The sequence below is a fragment of the Drosophila innubila genome (genome assembly GCF_004354385.1).
Source record: "Drosophila innubila isolate TH190305 chromosome 3R unlocalized genomic scaffold, UK_Dinn_1.0 2_E_3R, whole genome shotgun sequence".
Classification (NCBI taxonomy): Eukaryota; Metazoa; Arthropoda; class Insecta; order Diptera; family Drosophilidae; genus Drosophila; species Drosophila innubila.
In genome coordinates, this window is record NW_022995380.1 from 31258051 (window position 1) to 31277681 (window position 19631).

At 34.2% G+C, this 19631-nt stretch overlaps 2 protein-coding genes across 2 annotated transcripts; one reads left to right on the top strand and one right to left on the bottom strand.

The window, feature by feature from the left end:
- The first annotated feature begins 9620 nt into the window (after nt 1–9620).
- LOC117789541 (transcription factor kayak) lies at nt 9621–13122 on the top strand. The gene is made up of 2 exons (XM_034628573.1): nt 9621–10082; nt 11236–13122. Exons 1-2 carry the CDS (start codon nt 9621–9623, stop codon nt 13120–13122), a joined length of 2349 nt encoding a protein of 782 aa, XP_034484464.1.
- A 3296-nt stretch (nt 13123–16418) lies between these two features.
- On the bottom strand, nt 16419–19575 carry LOC117789542. Its single transcript, XM_034628574.1, has 3 exons — nt 19246–19575; nt 17552–18783; nt 16419–16530 (listed from the first exon to the last, which is right to left on the bottom strand). The coding sequence occupies exons 1-3, from the start codon at nt 19573–19575 to the stop codon at nt 16419–16421; spliced, it is 1674 nt and encodes a 557-aa protein (XP_034484465.1).
- Between the last annotated feature and the right edge of the window lie 56 nt (nt 19576–19631).

A 19631-nucleotide genomic window follows, 5' to 3' on the forward strand; every position in this document is an offset into this window, starting at 1 on the left:
CGCATTTTAATCATGCTTGTCTCGCCTGAAGTTATTTGGCTTTTTACGTTTTACGTTTTACGTTTCTTACGTTTGCTTATGCCAAAAAAGATCTTCGAGCACTGATAAACCAATGTCTGCGCTGCCTGCCTCGCAGTCGACGTCGCACAGTGGCTCATTTTGTTAAAACAGCTGGCAAAAATAATATATTTGCAACTAATGATGATATTGGCAAGGAAATATAAATAACGACAAACAAAGAATAATTGTTAATGATTTTCATATGGCTCAACTTTACAATTAAATATAAACAACTAAATAATTGTTTTAACAAAGAAAGAGAATATTTGTTTGCTTATTTTTTCAAAGTATAAGCTTCAATGAAACTTATAATATTTGTTTTTAGCTCGTTCAAAGTTACTTTAAATAAATGAATTACGAATAAAGATTAAAAACTCAAGGTTTTTTTTTTTAAATTAAATTATGAGAATCGTTTAATTATTCAAGCAATAACTTGACTTCAAATTTTTCGTTACTTACAAAATCTTTTTCTTAATTTATGATATTAAACTGGCACACTTCAGATTTAAATACTGCAAAACATGTGTTTGAGCAGAATTTGACTGAAGCTTTTTTTTTAATATGTTGTACTATCTTTATAAAACTCCCCACTAAATTTTTAACCATTTTATATAATTTTATAAATTTGCCACATTAAAATCAGGAATAAAATTTTAATTAAATTTTGAATTTAATTTTTCTTTTCAATGAAAGAAAAATCATTAAATTAGAAAAATAAAGAATGAATCCGGTTGCTTGAGCTAAAATTAAATTTTAATTTTAAAAAGCAAATTAAAATTCTTTATGAAGCTGCATTAAAAGTGTAGCCATAAATGTAGTTATTTATTTTTACGATATTTTTTTTTATAACTTGACAAGTAACTTAGTTTAAGAGGCCCACTGTGCATAGCTGTTAACGCCAACGCCAATGCCAATGAGAGCCAAAAGTTGAACAGTGGTCAAAATGATTAATACATCTTGATGCGATTTGGTTTGTAACGCAGGCCAATAAAAACGTTGCTTTTGATTGACAATGCCAGGCAGAGTTTTCAGTTTTCAGCTTTCCGTTTGCAGTTTGAGATGATGTACGTTGATTACTTCATTAGGCCTGGCCCGAAACAACTCTTGGAAAGTTGAAAGCCAGGGGGAAAAGGAAATGAAAGCAATGAGAAGCATTTGATTCAATTATGCATTTGCATGCAATTGAAACATAACAGCTGCAATCCGAGTCCGAAACCGAAACGGACTCCGACTCCGACTCCGAATCTGAATGCCATCCGCTTATCAAGCCATCCTCTGCAGCTATTGGTCAATTGGTCAACAGCAGCAGTCGATTGTCGACACACACACAACTGTTGCCGTTACGCGCTTTTAGCCGGTTTTGGCCAGTAGCCTTGCGGCTAACAGACTTTCTGCTGCCTGGTGGGCGATAATTATCTTCTTGAAAAATGATCGACTCGCTTGTGGCAGAGTGTAGAGCGGCATCACATCGCTAACGATGCACATTTGCATTGAACACATGTGCCTCGGCAAAATAAATCAATAAAAATGGGCAATGCCTGCAGCTGCAAACACGTCCTGATATTCCACAACTTTATGAGGCATTCGGTCCATCTAAATACAAATTTATGATGCGTTTTTCATGGCTTTTATTCCGCCAGCAAAGAGAAAAAAAATAATAAAATGTCACCTCAACGTGTTTGAGTGTCTAACGAGGTGTAAGCGTATAATATAGTATAATCCTTACATAATATAAATACAATATTTATATATATTTTATTAAATACTTTATTCATCATTTTCAACACGTAATAATTGACAGAAAAGAAAATTATTGCAACTAATGAGTTGTATGATATGATTTATTTAAAATCAAATTTAAATAATACATAATACTAATTAACAACAATAATTCAATTTTAAAAATGGATATGAAATTACCAGAAAATATTTAATTTATTTATTTATTTATATGTCTTCTAAAATAGTTTTTTAAAATTGACATTTTATCTAAATTAGAATTGAAAAGGAATAGTTATAAATGCGTTAGATTTTGAGAAAATATTTAAAAACTAAACTATATTCAATACTTTATTTTAAAAGCTTTTGCCAATCTACCAATTAATATCGTTTAAGAAAAAGTCGATAATAATATCTACTTCAATTTTAAATAATCCCTTTCATTAAGTGTTTAATGAAAATGCACATTTAACATTAAGAAACCAGTACATCACATTTATAATAAATATTGTATTATCGATAAATAGATAGCCTCATTTTAGTCAATCGAAGTGCAATTTGATTGGGCTACGTGAGTTAACTTGTTACTTGTTACCAATTGCATTGATACGTCTGGATCTACAGGTTTCTTTGGGCATTGTCTTCTTTAACTTGACTTCTTTCTTCACTTCTTTGGCAATTTCGCTGCAATTGCTGAATTATTTTAATTGATTGAGCTCGGTTTGGGGGAATGGGGATGAGTATGAAGTATCGAGCATCGAGTATCGAGTATGGAGGACAGGTTTTCATTTGATCATGTCTGCAAACGGCATCGAAAAATGCACGCATTTTGTTATGGCTCTTGCCGATTGGTAATTGAAACTTGTTAGTGAAGACATTAAAAAATCGTTTAGCACGGAATTTAGGTTAAAAATGCGTGGAAAATCGTGAAAAAATCAAAAACGTTGCCAACAACATTTGACAAGAAAATGCGGCCAAATGCAACTAAAGCACTAACTGAAACTGAAACAGAAGCAGAAGAGCTAAAGCGTGTGAACTGTAGAGGGAAAAAGTGGTAAGAAAATAACGAGTAAGGGGAGAAGAAAATTGTGTAACCACAATATAAAAATTCCTGCACATAAACTAATCTCGGTGGCGGTGTCGGTGGTTTTGGCTTTTGACTACCGCATTTGATTTGTTTCTCCTTTGTATTTGACGCTCCGCTCTGCAACAGGTCACCAGGTGGGTAGGAAGAGGGGCAAGCAAGGGGAAAACTGGGAAGGGGGGAAAGGGGGAGAGCAGCAGGTGGAGGCATGCTAATCATGCCCGACCCGATGCACACCAAAGAAATTGTGCCGAAAATTTCATAATTTTTTTTTTTTTTGTCTTGCCTACTCGTACTTCAATAAATTTTCATTGCAATTTTCCTGTGCAATTTGCATGCCAAGCAAAGAGCAGGCAAAAAGCTTAAAATATAAATATTTGCAGTAAGAGACCTGCTGCTGGCCAAATAGCACACGATCTTTAACTTGTATGTGAAAATAAATATGCCAAAATTTCGTTTAATTAAAAAAATTATTGGCGCATTTTTATTTATGGCCCATAATCGAAAACCGCCAACTTCTTCCCCTCACTGTGGAGCCAAAAAAAAAATTGAAAGCAGCTTAAGCAAGTTGCTGGGAAAAATCAATCGAAGTGTATTGAATATTGTATGCTCTTTGGTTGATCGAAAGTAGTTCAATACAATATATATTTAAGTTAAATTGTGCTTAAAAATTAATTCAAAAAATTAATTGAATATGGGAAGTTATAAAATAACTCTATCTTAATGAGTGAATGCTTCAAATTCTATGAATGATTCTATTAATAAATATTTTAATATATTTAATTTAAAAATGTAAACTTGATAATACGACAGCTGGAAAACAATATATTAAATATATGGACGAAGTTCTTTGACTTTTCGCATAATCAAAGAAGTATTATAGAATCTCTTAATTTTTTTTTTAGAATCGCCAGATTCTTTATGCTACAATAATATAATTTTTATGAAGTTGAAAAATTTCAGGAAACCTGAAACTCATTTCGTTAATCATATTTGGAAAGTAAAATATAAAATAAATATAAAAAGATTTGTATATTGAGACCCCGTACTTAAAAAAAAATACAGGGGTCAATTGGGTCTGTTTTGATATAAAAATATATCTGCATAATCAAATGATTCTTGAAGATCTGTTAATTTCTTTTTTTCTTAATATTACTTTCTGATATAATATAATTATTTCAAACTAATTAAACAATTTGTCTGTTTATTAAGCATACCTGAATAACAAAATATGAATTAAATTGAAGAAGATCGTTGAATTTATGTTATTAAAATATGATTATATAATTGCTTGATAATAATTCTCAGGGCTCTTTGCATTATAATATGTAAATAGGCTGATCTTCTTCGATATTTCCGAGTGTATAAGTATGATTATTAAAATAAGTAGAGTTTCATCATTTTAAAAAAACACACTTACTGTACTATACCCTTTCTGGATTAGCGTATAAGTCTAGCATGCTATCATGTTTTTAAATTGATGTCGCTTCAGGCTGTTTGCATTGGCCAAAATGCGCTAACAATTTCAACGATTAGGATTGCAATTGCAATGCTGCATGCAGAGAAAAAAAAACAGCGATCGATGCAGTTGCAGTTGCAGAAATCGAAGTCGCTGTCTCAGCTGCTGCCACATGCATCTTCATCTTGCCACATGATGCATGTACTGGGCACATGCACGTACATGATTGGCCGCCAGGCAACCGATCAGAGGATCAGCCGATCAGTTATGTGTATTTGTATCTGTATCTGTATTCGTATCTGTATCTGTGTGCGACGCTGGCAAAACTTTCTTTCGGTCTTGGGCCGCAAACAAATCACAATAATCGTGGCCAAATTAGACAATATTTGCGCACCAAAACGCTGCAAACAAAAGCTGATGATTATTTTATTTAATATTTTTTATGAATTTCATTTTATGATCTTTTCTCTGCGTCTGTCGCGAGTGCTCATAAAATATGTATAAAGTAATTTTTTCGAATTTAAACATCATGATTAACTAAACTACCGAGTGGCAGGCATTTTGTGGCAGGCAGACAGTTTGGGGCAGGCAAATGACTACAAATGATTACGCATTTGACTCAAAGCCGCAAATGTTTATTGTGGTGAAATTTCAGTTGGCATTTCGGCCTTCTTTGGCCATGGTCGGGGCAGATGAATGAGCGATAAGCCATGGCTAAAACACTGAACACTGAAAACGAGCTCACTGCCAAGACGGCCAAGAGTGCTCAGCGTCTTGGCCAAAATGGCCTGCACTTGTTGTAATTTGAATTGCAGTTGCAACTGTTGTTGTTGCTGTTGTTGTTGCTGGCTTTTATTCAGGCTCTAATGGGTCGTGTCTTTGGCCACTGCAACTGCAACTGCAACTCTTGTTGCCGGTTGCATTTTAATGCATTTGGAGATCAGGTGTTGATGCTGCGCTCTCAGCAATGTGCGAGTATCACACAGAAATAAACTCGACTCCACATTGCTGTTGATTTCTGCGTAGATTGCGGCTTAAATGTTCCTGGCCAACAGCATCTGAAATATTTATACCATGGCATTTTCTCTTTTGCCTTGCATTTGCCCTTATCTAAGCTATGCTAGAGCTCTTCCCTCTCTCTCTCTGTCTTTCTCTTTCACTCTCAACCTGTGGTATGCAAATTTGTTAAGTCATTTGTATTTGTGGTTCTCACGCTGCCACAGCAGTCTAATTTTAAGACCCTGTACATAAAGAGTAAAAAAAGGTTGCGATATTAAAACATAAATTTTATTCAGACTCAAAGGACACCAAGGCTCAAAGGAAGAAAAAAAAATTATGATGGTGACTGTGACAGTCTTAAAGTACAGAAAATATTAATTATTATATTTGATTAAAATTCAAAAAAATTAATTTGTAATTGTTATTTAAAATTCAAGGCATAAAATTTTCTTCAAGATATATTTTTATAATAACAATCTAATACTAAAATTAATGCCAAAAATATATAAACAATATTCAGCCAATAGTTTCGTAATTTTGATATTTTTTGTACGTTTCAAATTTAAACGTTGAAAATTTATTGAACTTGTAATTATTGTTTTTTTTTTAATTCACTTTAATTTAAAATTTTTTATATACTTTTGACAAAATGAAAATTAAGAATTATTCTTGAAGCTTAAACTTAAAATTGCAAATTCAAATTTTAGAATATATTTTATTATTCTTTTCAAAAAATAAGAATTATTCTTGAAGCTTAAACTTAAAAATGCAAATTCAAATATTAGAATATATTTTATTATTCTTTTCAAAAAATAAGGATTATATATATATATTTTTTTTGTAAATAAAAACATTTTAATTCATGTTTAATACTTAGATATAATTAATAGAAATAATAGATACAGGGTCAGCTTAAATCAGGTTTTCTTAAGTTCCTGCTTGTTGCTACTTAGACTCCCCGTAATAAAATGGAAACTGCAAATCAATTGACACTTTGAACATTTACTCGTAATTCTACTTGCAACACGATTACGACTCTTGGGGCAGTCAAAAGCAGACAGACAATCACAATTTGCAACTGCAACTGCACGCAAGCTGTCAATTCGATTTCGTTTTCGATGTCGATGTCGATTTCGATTGCTGGCCACATCGATTACTTTATATAGTTATTCGACTGACCCTCCCATTAACTCAATTAACAACAATATTTTCGGCAGCAGCTGCTGGACTCTTAGCCTGTTCTAAATGCCCGGCTTGTTCTCTGAGTCGCGAAATCTATGCAAATTAAACAAAAAATAAAAAATAAAAAACGAAATCGAAAATCAAAAATCACATCGAGAAACAGAAAAAAACAGCGTGTCACAGCGTCAGGTTTAGTTTTAGCCAAAGTCCAAGTGCGGCTTCGAGAGATTTACGAGCCGAGCACGCCAAATGTGTTTACACTTTGTCACCCTTCTGTCAGTTTGATTTATTTATTTGCAGATAGCCAGCAAAAAAGCTGAGAAGGCTAAAAGTAGCTGGCCAAATTAAAATGCAAGTATTGCTGGAATGCACAACTCCAAGCAATATCCAAACTAAGCCAACACAAAGTGCGGGCAACGAGGGGTTAAGTGACGAAGAGGTGGGTTAAGTGAGGCAATCCAAGCCAAGTGCAAGAAATGGGCGAATGAATGAGTGATTGACTTATGCAGCCAGCTGACAAGTGGCTTAAATAAATTAATGTGAATCTGAATCTGAATGCGAATGTGAATGTATTCAGTATTCAGTATTCCGATTCGTAATCGTACCTCTGAGTCCAATCTGAGGCGTGGATGGTGTTACAAACATTGCACTCAGATCCAGTTTAGTTCAATTATCGCACAACTAATGGGAATACTTCTATAATATTATATACTTTACTATACTTAACAACCAAATGGACAAATTTCAGAAACTTCAAACTGTCATAACTTTGTCAAATCTTAACCGATTTCCTTGCGGAATGACATTTTTATCATTATTTGGCCTCTATTTTGATTCTGCATCAAAATTCTACATAGTTAAAAAATTTCATTTTTTTCGATCACTGTCAATTTTTACATTACTTTTTCCATACTTTCCCCTTGACACTTTTTCCAAAATTTCAATATATCATAACTTTGTCAAATCTTTACCGATTTCCTTGGGAAATGTCAATTTTATCAGTATTTGGCCTCTATTTTGATTCTGCATCAAAATTTTACTTAGTTAAAAAATTTCATTTTTTTCGATCACTGTCAATTTTCATATTACTTTTTCCATACTTTCCCCTTGACACTTTTTCCAAAATTTCAATATATCATAACTTTGTCAAATCTTAACCGATTTCCTTGGGGAATGTCAATTTTATCATTATTTGGCCTCTATTTTGATTCTGCATCAAAATTTTACTTAGTTAAAAAATTTCATTTTTTTCGATCACTGTCAATTTTCATATTACTTTTTCCATACTTTCCCCTTGACACTTTTTCCAAAATTTCAATATATCATAACTTTGTCAAATCTTAACCGATTTCCTTGGGGAATGTCAATTTTATCATTATTTGGCCTCTATTTTGATTCTGCATTAAAATTTTACTTAGTTAAAAAATTTCATTTTTTTCGATCACTGTCAATTTTTTATTACTATTTCCATACTTTCCCTTGACACTTTTCCAAAATTTCAATATATCATAACTTTGTCAAATCTTAACCGATTTCCTTGGGAATGTCAATTTTATCATTATTTGGCCTCTATTTTGATTCTGCATCAAAATTTTACTTAGTTAAAAAATTTCATTTTTTTCGATCACTGTCAATTTTTGTATTACTTTTTCCACTTGACACTTTTTCCAAAACTTCAATATATCATAACTTTGTCAAATCTTAACCGATTTCCTTGAGAAATGTCAATTTTATCATTATTTGGCCTCTATTTTGATTCTGCATCAAAATTTTACTTAGTTAAAAAATTTCATTTTTTTCGATCACTGTCAATTTTTGTATTACTTTTTCCATACTTTCCCCTTGACACTTTTTCCAAAATTTCAATATATCATAACTTTGTCAAATCTTAACCGATTTCCTTGGGGAATGTCAATTTTATCATTATTTGGCCTCTATTTTGATTCTGCATCAAAATTTTACTTAGTTAAAAAATTTCATTTTTTTCGATCACTGTCAATTTTTGTATTACTTTTTCCACTTGACACTTTTTCCAAAACTTCAATATATCATAACTTTGTCAAATCTTAACCGATTTCCTTGAAATGTCAATTTTATCATTATTTGGCCTCTATTTTGATTCTGCATCAAAATTTTACTTAGTTAAAAAATTTCATTTTTTTCGATCACTGTCAATTTTTGTATTACTTTTTCCATACTTTCCCCTTGACACTTTTTCCAAAATTTCAATATATCATAACTTTGTCAAATCTTAACCGATTTTCTTGGGGAATGTCAATTTTATCATTGTTTGGCCTCTATTTTGATTCTGCATCAAAATTTTAATTAGTTAAAAAATTTCATTTTTTTCGATCACTGTCAATTTTTGTATTACTTTTTCCATACTTTCCCCTTGACACTTTTTCCAAAACTTCAATATATCATAACTTTGTCAAATCTTAACCGATTTCCTTGAGGAATGTCAATTTTATCATTACTTGGCCTGTATTTTGACTCTGCATCAAAATTTTACTTAGTTAAAAAATTTCATTTTTTTCGATCACTGTCAATTTTTGTATTACTTTTTCCATACTTTCCCCTTGACACTTTTCCAAAACTTCAATATATCATAACTTTGTCAAATCTTAACCGATTTCCTTGGGGAATGTCAATTTTATCATTATTTGGCCTCTATTTTGATTCTGCATCAAAATTTTACTTAGTTAAAAAATTTAATATTTTTTTGATCACTGTCCATTTTTGATCACTTTTTCCATACTTTCCCCTTGACACTTTTTTAAAAATTTCAAACTAGCATAACTTTGTCAATTCTTAACCGATTTCCTTGCGGAATGTCAATCTGATCATTATTTGACATCTAACTTGATGCTGCAACATTTATTTTAAAAATGATTTATTTTCTTTCGACCATCGTTTACTTCTTTAATACTTCTATCTTCGGTAACAAGTAGAGAGCTTCTGGAGCAAATATATTTTTTATAAAAAAATATTTCACTTTTTACCATATTCTAAGTATTTTCCACCATCTGACTCATTGCAGATAATTAAATAACTTAAGTTCTTACATCAGCAAGAAGTAAACACATTTCGGTCGCACTGGAAATTCACGGACAACAAATGATTGGCACTGAGGACATGTCCACATCGACTGGCATGGATATAAGTGAATCCTTTCGTGCCGAGGATCTCTCGAAGACGGACTTCTTCGATTTTGTCACAGCGCCTGACATGGGCATTGGCATCGGAGTCGGAGTTGGAGTCGGAGTCGGAGTGGGCGTAGGTGTCGATGTGGGCGTGGGCATTAGTCTGCAACAGCAACAGCAACAACACCATCAGCAACACACACAACAACAACACAGTCACAATCACAATCACAATCACAGCCAAGGACATCAGCCAACAACGTCACAAACACCACAGCAGGCAGTTTGCGGGGGAGGGGCGAGAACCAACAACAACAACAACAACAACAGCATGACACACGATGGCGGGGACAGCGGGGGTGGAGGGATCGTGGCAGTGAGCAATCGAAATGGCAGCACCAGCAATGGAGGAGATCCCACGTTACAGGGCTACGAGGTGAGTTTCAAGAGTTGTCTAAAAAAAATATCCTCAATGATTACAATTATTTTTACACCCAAAGAAATGCACAAAATATACAAGATACTTAATTTTTATTTAATGAAATTTATTTAAGATAGTTAACAGAAACTCTAGATATCAATAATTTAGCTTATTATTTATAGTGTAACTAATATCATAAGATTCATTGTCTAATTACAATAAAATCAAATATTGCATAGATAAATATAAATAGAATTAAGTCAGCGTTTAAAACTTTTAATTCTAATTAATTTCAAATTTTTTTCAAAAGTATCATAAATTGTACAACTTTTTATTGCAAATCTTTAATTTGAAAGATGAAACATTCATTAAATTTTTTACTACCAAAAATTTCCTAAACGCTTGCCTTATTTTATTATATTTTATATATATTTGTGTTTAAATATTTTAATTATATGTGACATATAATTTAATTAAATTTTTTTTTTTAATTATATGTGACATATAATTTTATTTTAAATTACATAAGCTTACAGAGCTTATGCAACTAAGGCAATCTAACTTAAAGGTAGTTGGCACCATAGTATATTTTACCAAATAAGAATTCTAAGCATATTTAATATAACAAAATGTTATTTTTATAGCAAGCCTTGTGTAATAGAAAAGGAACTATTTATTTGTTATTTTTCAATATCAGAGACTTAAATGTTGTATTTATTTGATTAATTATTGATGTAGTATATTTATCCTTATAAGATCCGTTTTAAAAATAAAAGTACAGGGGTTAATAGAATCCATGTTTGTTTTTAATTATTATTTACTTTAATATTTGTATTTTTTGATTTATTCGTCGTACAAAAGCAGTTAATACCACAGATTATAAAAAAAAAATGTAATAACTTTTAAAAATTATAATTCTTCTTATTTAAATTATAATTTTTTAAGTTAAATTCAAATTTAATATTTTTAAATAATATGATTTCAAATGCTAAGTTTTTCATTTACTAAGACAAAAAGGAATATTTTTAATAAATTTAAAAAAATATTATTTGAATAAGAATATTTGTTTAATTTTAAATACTATAATTTGAAATGTAAAGTTGTTGACTTCATAAGAACTCTCCATTATAAAGTTGTTTTTAATATATTTTTCTTTCGTTTCTTGCAGTTCTGGCACCAGGACAAGGACAGCAGTCGCCTTGACTCCAGCTCGATATTTGAGGATCTGGATCGTTACTGTTGGCAACAGCAACCGGTGACGGGGAGTGTGAATGCGAGCAGTGTGCGATGCAGCAATCAAGCGAGTCCCACATCTCCCCATCAGCAACATCAACACCAGCAACAGCAACACCAACAGCAACACCAACAGCAACACCAACAGCAGCAACAGCAACAACCCAATGCAAGCAGCTCATCGAGTGCGGCGGGCAGCAGCAGCGATACCATAAGTAGTCTGGACACAACCGATGGACAGATCTACACACTGACAGTATTAAATGGCGGCGAGCCTTGGCTGAAACGTGCCGAGACGGAACAGTTGCCCAGCTCCTTGGATCTGGACAGTTTGCTGGGCAGTTTTCCGGGCTACATCAAGTCGGAATATCCGTATGATGACAGTGGCTTCAGCACGGATGGCAAGGATGTGATTGGGAGTGCCACAGATGCCAATGGTCTCAGCAGCATAAGCCAAACCACAACACAACAGACACATGGACAGACGCTGCCTTCCTTGGTGACAGCCATTTCCATAGCGGGTGGCGTGGGGGTCAATGACCTGGGTCAGCAGTTGGCCCAGTTTCAGAACAACAACAACGATTGGCACATGGCCGATCACAATGCGGAGGCGGTTGAGAATACGGCGGAGTCTCTGCTGCGCAGTGCACTGCAGGGCAAAGGTTATTCCAAGGGCATACACATGCAGAACGGTCTCAGTTTGCCAGTGGTCAAGGATGACGAGATGCGTAGACTGCTCTTCAGCGCAGAAGACGCAGCCGATGCCTTGGGATTTGCCGACTCCACGCTGAATACGGCGCAAATGTTTGGCGATGTTGCCAGTGTGGCCAATCATGGCCAGCATGGCGTCATTGTGGATGACATGTTCCTGTCGCTGGAGAACGCCTTCAGCGATGACTTTGAGAAGATCAAGCGCATTGCCAATGAGGTGCAACAGTTTTGCAGCACGCCCACGCCAGCGGATTACGCCGGAAGCGGCAACGGCAGCACGGATGTGCTCATGCAAATCTCGCCGACAGCAACAGCAACGGCAACGGCAACAGCAGCAACATCAACACAGCTGCAGCCCTTGAGCAATGCACAGCAGCAACAACAAACGTTGTCGACGCCAGCACAACCCTTGAAACCGGAAGTGTCCACCTCAACGTCAGCTGGCAGTGTTGCCAGACTGGGCGGCGTTAGCAAACCCAAAAAGCAATACAAACGCAGCAACAGCGCTGCCAGCAACAACAACAACAACAATCCAAATGTGGCCAACAACAACAACAGTAGCAGCAACAACAATAGCAGCAACAACACTGTGCTGGGCGTGGTCATTGGAGGCAGCTCCTCCTCCAGCGGCAGCGCGAGCAGCAGCAGCAACAGTCCCCCCGCCAACTGCTCGGCCAGCGGCGGATCCGGCAGCTCGGCTGGCTCCGGCGGCGGACAGCGCAAGGAGCGCTCCTTACACTACTGCTCCATCTGCTCCAAGGGCTTCAAGGATAAGTACTCCGTAAATGTGCACATACGAACACACACGGGCGAGAAGCCTTTTGCCTGCTCGCTCTGTGGCAAGAGTTTCCGCCAGAAGGCACATTTGGCCAAGCATTATCAGACCCACATGACCCAAAAGAACAATGGCAACCTAATCAAAGGCAGCTCGGCCAAGCATCAGCGAAGTGGCTCAAATGCCGCGGCCAATTCAGCGGCGAGTCTTGGCCAACAGCGGCAACTGAATGCGGCTGTTGCAGTTGCCACGCCCAGTTTATTAAATGCGGGCGTTGCTGCCCATACACCGCCTGGAGTCTTACCGCCCGCCAATGGACTGCTCGCCAATCGGTAACAACAACAGCAACAACACAAACTACAACAAACTATTTCTTGTTCCTTAAAAAATAAATAAAAATTAAATTTAAAAATCAATTCAAGTTTACAAAACTTGCATACACTTTGGTTAAAGTATTTCCTCAATAATATGATGAATATTCCTATCTCAGCTTTCTGTGCAATTCCTATAATCACAAACACACACACACACACACACACATCCACAACACACCACACAACAACTCACTAGAAGCACTTCCAAATAAAATACTCAATTTTTTATCTTAACACACACAAATTAATTTTAAATGTGCCAAATTAATAAGCAAAAAAAAAACAAACAAAACAAAACATAAAGTAAAATGCAATTTTATATATTAATTAAATAATTATGATTATTTTAATTTTTAATGTTAACAAAAGTTTAAACGAAGCTAATAAGCAAATTTACGAGTGGTGATATCAAAATGAGGCCAAACGCTTCCTTGCAAAACAACAAATCTATTAACTCACCCACATTTTAATTGTTTAACTAATTAACTATATATTTATAAATTATTTGTATTGTTTTTTGAGCCGCGTTTCCTGTAAATTCCAAGTATTTCCATTCAGCTATTCAGTTGCTCTTGTCCAAATTAGCATTATGTTTGTCTGTGTAAATATTAAAAGTTTTTTATTGCTTAAGCGAATTCGAGCACTTCCTAAATTAAAATTAAATAATACTGAAATAAAACAAATAGTCTGTCTTTGGCATGACAAAGTGTAAGTTCTCTTGCAGTTATATTTAAAAATATTAAGCATAAGCTGCATTTGATAAAAATTACATTTTTTCATTGTTAAAGTCTGTAAAATAAATTTTTATTTGCCTTAGTTGACTTGAATAAATATTATTTATTCAAAAATATTTACAAAATCAAATAATTTTCCACTCAAATTTGTCGAAATTAATTATATTATCTGCAAGTCTTAAATTAGTAATTGATAAATTATAAATATGTTTTGGTACTGTCTCTGCAATGATTTCTTATATTTTTTAAATATTGACTACTGTAAAAAATACTCATGTTTTCACATTTCTGCGAAGTGTTCAGGATTTTCCAAGGCGAAACTAATAAAAGATGCATAAAATGCGTTTGTTGAATTTATTTTTAATACAACGCAAAGCACTTGCCATTATTATTGTATTTGTTAATGAAATCGTTTAAACTTAAACTAAACAATTGACAATGTTTCTTCTTACACTCAACACGAAATTAAATTAAATTAAATGTTTAATTGTTAAGAGTACATTTTAAGTAAAACAAATTAAACCTAAATACATTTAGCATAATATTAGTGTTAATATTAATTAAACTGCCAATTATTATGTGATAGTTTTAATACAAATACATGCATAAATATATATCTACTGGTGTTTGGGTTATGTTACAATTAAGTTTTAATTGAAATTGTTATATGATACATATATAAATGTATGTACTTACTGTGAACTCTGCAATATTCTCTAATTTATTGAATTTAGTTTATGTACATAAATAAACAACTAGAAGTTGAATTTAAAGTTTGATGAAGTTATTGACGATACTCTAATGCTTATTAATAAGTACTTGTTTATACATACATACAACCATATACATACATACATATATAATCATACACATACATACTCCTATGTTGAAGCAATGAAATTACACTTTTTAGTTAAATGTTTGTTAGTTATTATTTATGCAAACAATACGAAAGCTAAACCACAATTAGTTCTTACTTGTAAACGTAATTGTACACTAATTATTTAAGTATTTGCAAGCATTCAATATACAGAAGAATAAAAAATTTTTATTGACAATTAAATTACCAGTTCACACATATCTATTTCACTTGGTCTGGCCAAAAATACAAAATAGAAACCAGGCCTATTGTGCTAATTAGACACAGGCCAGTGTAGAGATGGACATTGAGATGGAGATGGCTAAGATCATCAGGGGCATATAAATAATTTTCTCCAATAAAGGAAGCGCATGAAAGCGCATGCAGCTGTGCATGTCAACAACAACAGCAACATGTTGCAGCAACAACAGCGGCAACAAGCGGCTGCAACATTACACAGGCGGCACTTGTCAGTCAAAATCAAAGTGCGCAGCTACTGCTGCATTAACAGCATCATCAGCGGGCTGCAGTCAATGAAGGGGGAGGCAGGAGGGGCAGTTGATAGTTGGTTGGAGCGCGGAGGGGGAGTGGATGCAACCAAATGCGGCACGCATGCGCCAGACGCCAGCAGCAGCCATCAGTGCAGATTAGAGAAAATGTTTTACTCGCAGCAGCAGCAGCAGCAGCAACTTGGTCAGATCAACCACAGCAACAGCAACAGCAACAACCACTGCACAGTGGGCATAAAAAACCATAGTGACTGTGCTGATAACAACAAACTTTGTCGAGTACTCAACTCAGAGTATTCTCTTTCAACCATTAAATAAATATTAAAAGACTAGCTTACATTAATTACAATTTTCACATCTTAATTATGTCTTATATTATTCAAAACTATTTGATTACCAATCATTGATTAATTAGGATATCGTAATAATTTAATCTCGCTCGTTTTAGAACACTTCTTAGCTAAATCAATTATTTTTTCTAAAACTCCAAACATTCTTAATTTTGTTCAAGTATACTTACTTAATAAAATTACTATCTTTTGGCAAAAAATTAAAATTGTGTCGAACAAACAATTTTTTTTAATTTTTTAATTATTTTTAAAGTTTAATTTATATTCAGGACTGTTCCGGTTTCCCCTTTCGGCAAGATTTGTCGGAAAAGAAAATCTTTAACCTGTTCTTATATCAAACTGGAAATAATTTGCGTATTGAATTCACTTTGAGTTTATGAATTTATGTCCTATAAAGTGCTAAAATATAATTTTAAAAATTACATTTTTTTAAATCCTATAAATTAGAAAGTGAAACCCTGATTATAAATGTTCTCTTTTGTACATGAGTCCATTGGTTCTCAATATTCAAGTGAAACTTAAAAGAATTTAAAATTTATTTTTAATTTTAAGTATTTTTAAAGGTAGCTTGTTTAATTATTATATTTATTTATTTTTTAAGTCTTTAAAAAAAATTGTTAAAGACTTAAAAGGAAAAAACAATTTAAAGAAATTCTGCGATATACAAAAATATATTATGGAAAGTATCAGACAGATGTAATAACTTTCTAAGATAGCAAGTACTCTTAGGTAATCTATCTATTTTGCCCACTGTGCACCGTGTGGCTCAGTGAGCGGCAAAGTCATTTGAGATCGAAACATGTCGATTAGGGAATTTCAAGAGGCGCCAGTTTCCAGCGCAGGTGTCTCACATCATCCGCATCATCGACATCGTCGTCGTCGTCGTCGTCTTCGTCGTCATCTTCGTTGTCGTGGCACCTTGGGGGAGCTACAACCGAAAGCCGCAACGAACAAGCATCTTAATTGCATTTGATGAACTTTGAGCCAAAGTCTCCTTTAGCCAAATGAATATTTGCACAAAAAAAAAACACACACACACAGAAACAGTGGACAAAAAGATGCCTATGGGGACTCTCTATGGAGTTTGCTTGACAAATTAATATAAACGATTATGTGCATATTTTTTTTTTGAGCAATTGTGATATAAAGATGCAAAGAAATTTAGAAAAATTTAACTCTTTTTGCGTCAGCAATCAAACAAAAAATTAATGAGCAATGAATAAGTATAATTGAAAATATTAAAATCACATTTAAACAAATCTGAATACAGAAATATACTCAAAATGCTGGGGAACTTTTAGAAGAGTCTTAATGGTACCAGAAAAAACACCCGGACATTATCTTACAAAAGGAAACATAATGAAATTTAAGATTGGAAGAAGTCTATGAAAATTTGGATCAATCGTTAGCATTAAAAATTAAAGAGAAGAAAAAAAATATCTATGCATTTCGAATTAAAATTTAAATACAATTTTCAATAAAAAAACACATTATACCCATTTTTGCTAATTTTTAATGGGCACAGGGCTTAAAAAATAATATTGTAATCACTCTCGAAAATGTTGAAGAAAATTCGTTATCAAGGTTTGAGCCATAGAGGTACATATTTTGTGATATTTTTCTCCAATAAAAATTATTGGCAAGAAATATTTAATTGTTTAAAGAATATAACATTTAAATATGCTAAAATTAATATTAATTACTTTATGAAATTGTTTAATGCAAGCTTTAAAAAAAAAGAGTACAGAAAACGTTGAAATGTATTGTTTTGAGTTATATTATTTGAGTTATACTATTAGACATTTTATTCGCTTGTCATCAAGCTCAAGTATTATAGTATTTAGTTGATTTCTGGATTTTTTTCTGATGCAACCAATACCAGGAGAGTTCCAGAAGCCAAACGGAGGAGGATAACAGCGCCATAAAAGCGAATCCATACCAAATGTATTGCAGATCCTGTAGCTGCATGGCACGAAACTCCCTTGGCGGACTCAGATCAATTAAATGCAGTTCGCCAGCCTCAACGAGTTCCATGAAGCCACTTTTGCTCCAGTGTGACAATAAACCCGTTGCTGTGAGATCAAAAATCAGATCCTGAATGGGTTGCATATAAATCGAGTTCTCATGCAGGGGAAATCCGATGGGAACATTGTTGAAGAAACAGAAATCCTCACGCATGCGGAACAAGGGTCTGGTGAAGACATTCTGCTGGGCGTGGATCACAATCCACTTGGTGGTGGTCATCATGTAACCAAAGTCCGTATTGAATGAATCTCGCATGCTTAGATATTTACTGAAACTGGGCTCCACATAGAACATGGGTTCATATTTCTTGAACGAGGTCAGGCGTCCAATGAGCTCATTATATTCATCCTGCCAGGCGACCACTTTGATGCTGGAGGCCAGGACATCATCGTAGCTGCGATAGGGCGCCTCCTTGGGAGAACTGGTCACATAGGCTGAGAAATACGAGTTGTACCAGGCGGTGAGCAGGAATCCCAGCACACAGATCTGTACATAAATAGCACGCACCACAATTGGCGCCCTTAGCACCTCATAGAATGATTGTCCCAGAGCTCCTCTCAAGCAATTCTCATGCATTACATAATCCATGGGTTGCACACGATAACCATGTTGCTGCAGAGCTGTGGCTAGAGTGAATGAAGTGATCACCATGGTGACCAAGGTTAAAAGAAAAGCCGCCAACTCAAACACTTTAATGTAGTACTCAGCAGGGGGAATATTCGGTTCGATGGGCAACATGAGACACCAATGCATCTGCTCAATGGGATAGGAGAAGCCTCTCAGATTCAGGCGAAAGGGAAAAGTGGTGCCCATCGATATGTCCACACTGCCATTAATCACAGCAGCCAATACATCTGTGGAAGGAGCAAGTGCAGTTGCATTGGCCGGAAAAGGCTCTATAAGGATGCAGTTGTACTTTTGCTGAAACACATCCATAAAGTGACCCAGGGTGCCTTTATATATCGCCCTTCCCTGCTTGTCATAGTATCCTATGATACGAGGAGTTGCTCCACCAATTATAATGCGTACTCGATGTCCTTGAAGATCCTTAAGACGATTCGGAAAGATGATTGAGTGCGAATTGTAGGCGTGTTGCTCCATTTGAAAACGGGGAAAGGGATTGTAGCTATAGATCACATAAGTCCTCTGAAATGGATTAATAAATCTGTTAATTATATTTATATTGCATACAGATTTTATTTTGAATACATAATATATGCAAGTTTAAAAATGATTCTATAAATATAAAATTCTTTGTCCGCATTCACTGACTGATCATTGTACAGCATAAGCCGTAAGAGCTAGGAGGCTGAAATTTGGACACAACATACATGAGACAATTTTATCTTGCAATTTTTCCTACTTTTATTCCTTTCTTACAAGCAATTTTAGCCAATTTTGAACATAAAATTTATTTAATTTTAATCTTAATTTGGTATGAATTTTTAATTTTTAATATTAAATGATCTCACTTTAATTGTACTACATTTACATATAAATACTGACACTTAAGCATGTTTTTTGGAATATCAAAGTGTACTATAATATTGATTACCATATAAGTTTATTCAATTTTAGATTTATTTTATTCCATTTCTATTTTCATACCTCGAAATCCCCAAAAACAGCCAACACATTAAGCAGTTTCATTTTCCAGCAGTGCGAAAACAGTTTGTAGAGAAACGTTTCATTCACTTCCCCTGGCTGCACCACAAAAACCACTCGAGTTGTGGTCATGAGTCGTAAATTGGCCACAAGGGTCTTGAGTAAACCTTCATGGTTTTGCAGCTCTGTGTCTGCCATATAAACCACAGTTAGCACGCGACTCGATTGCTTGTCGTATAGGAAATAACTGAACCTCTCATCAAACTGCATAACAGGAGTTTCCAGTGTGTCCATTAGACTGCTTACAAAATTGTGAACCACATCCTGATGCATCATAAAGCTGGCATTGTGGTTTTTCATTAGCAACAAATACTCGAAATTATTCTCTT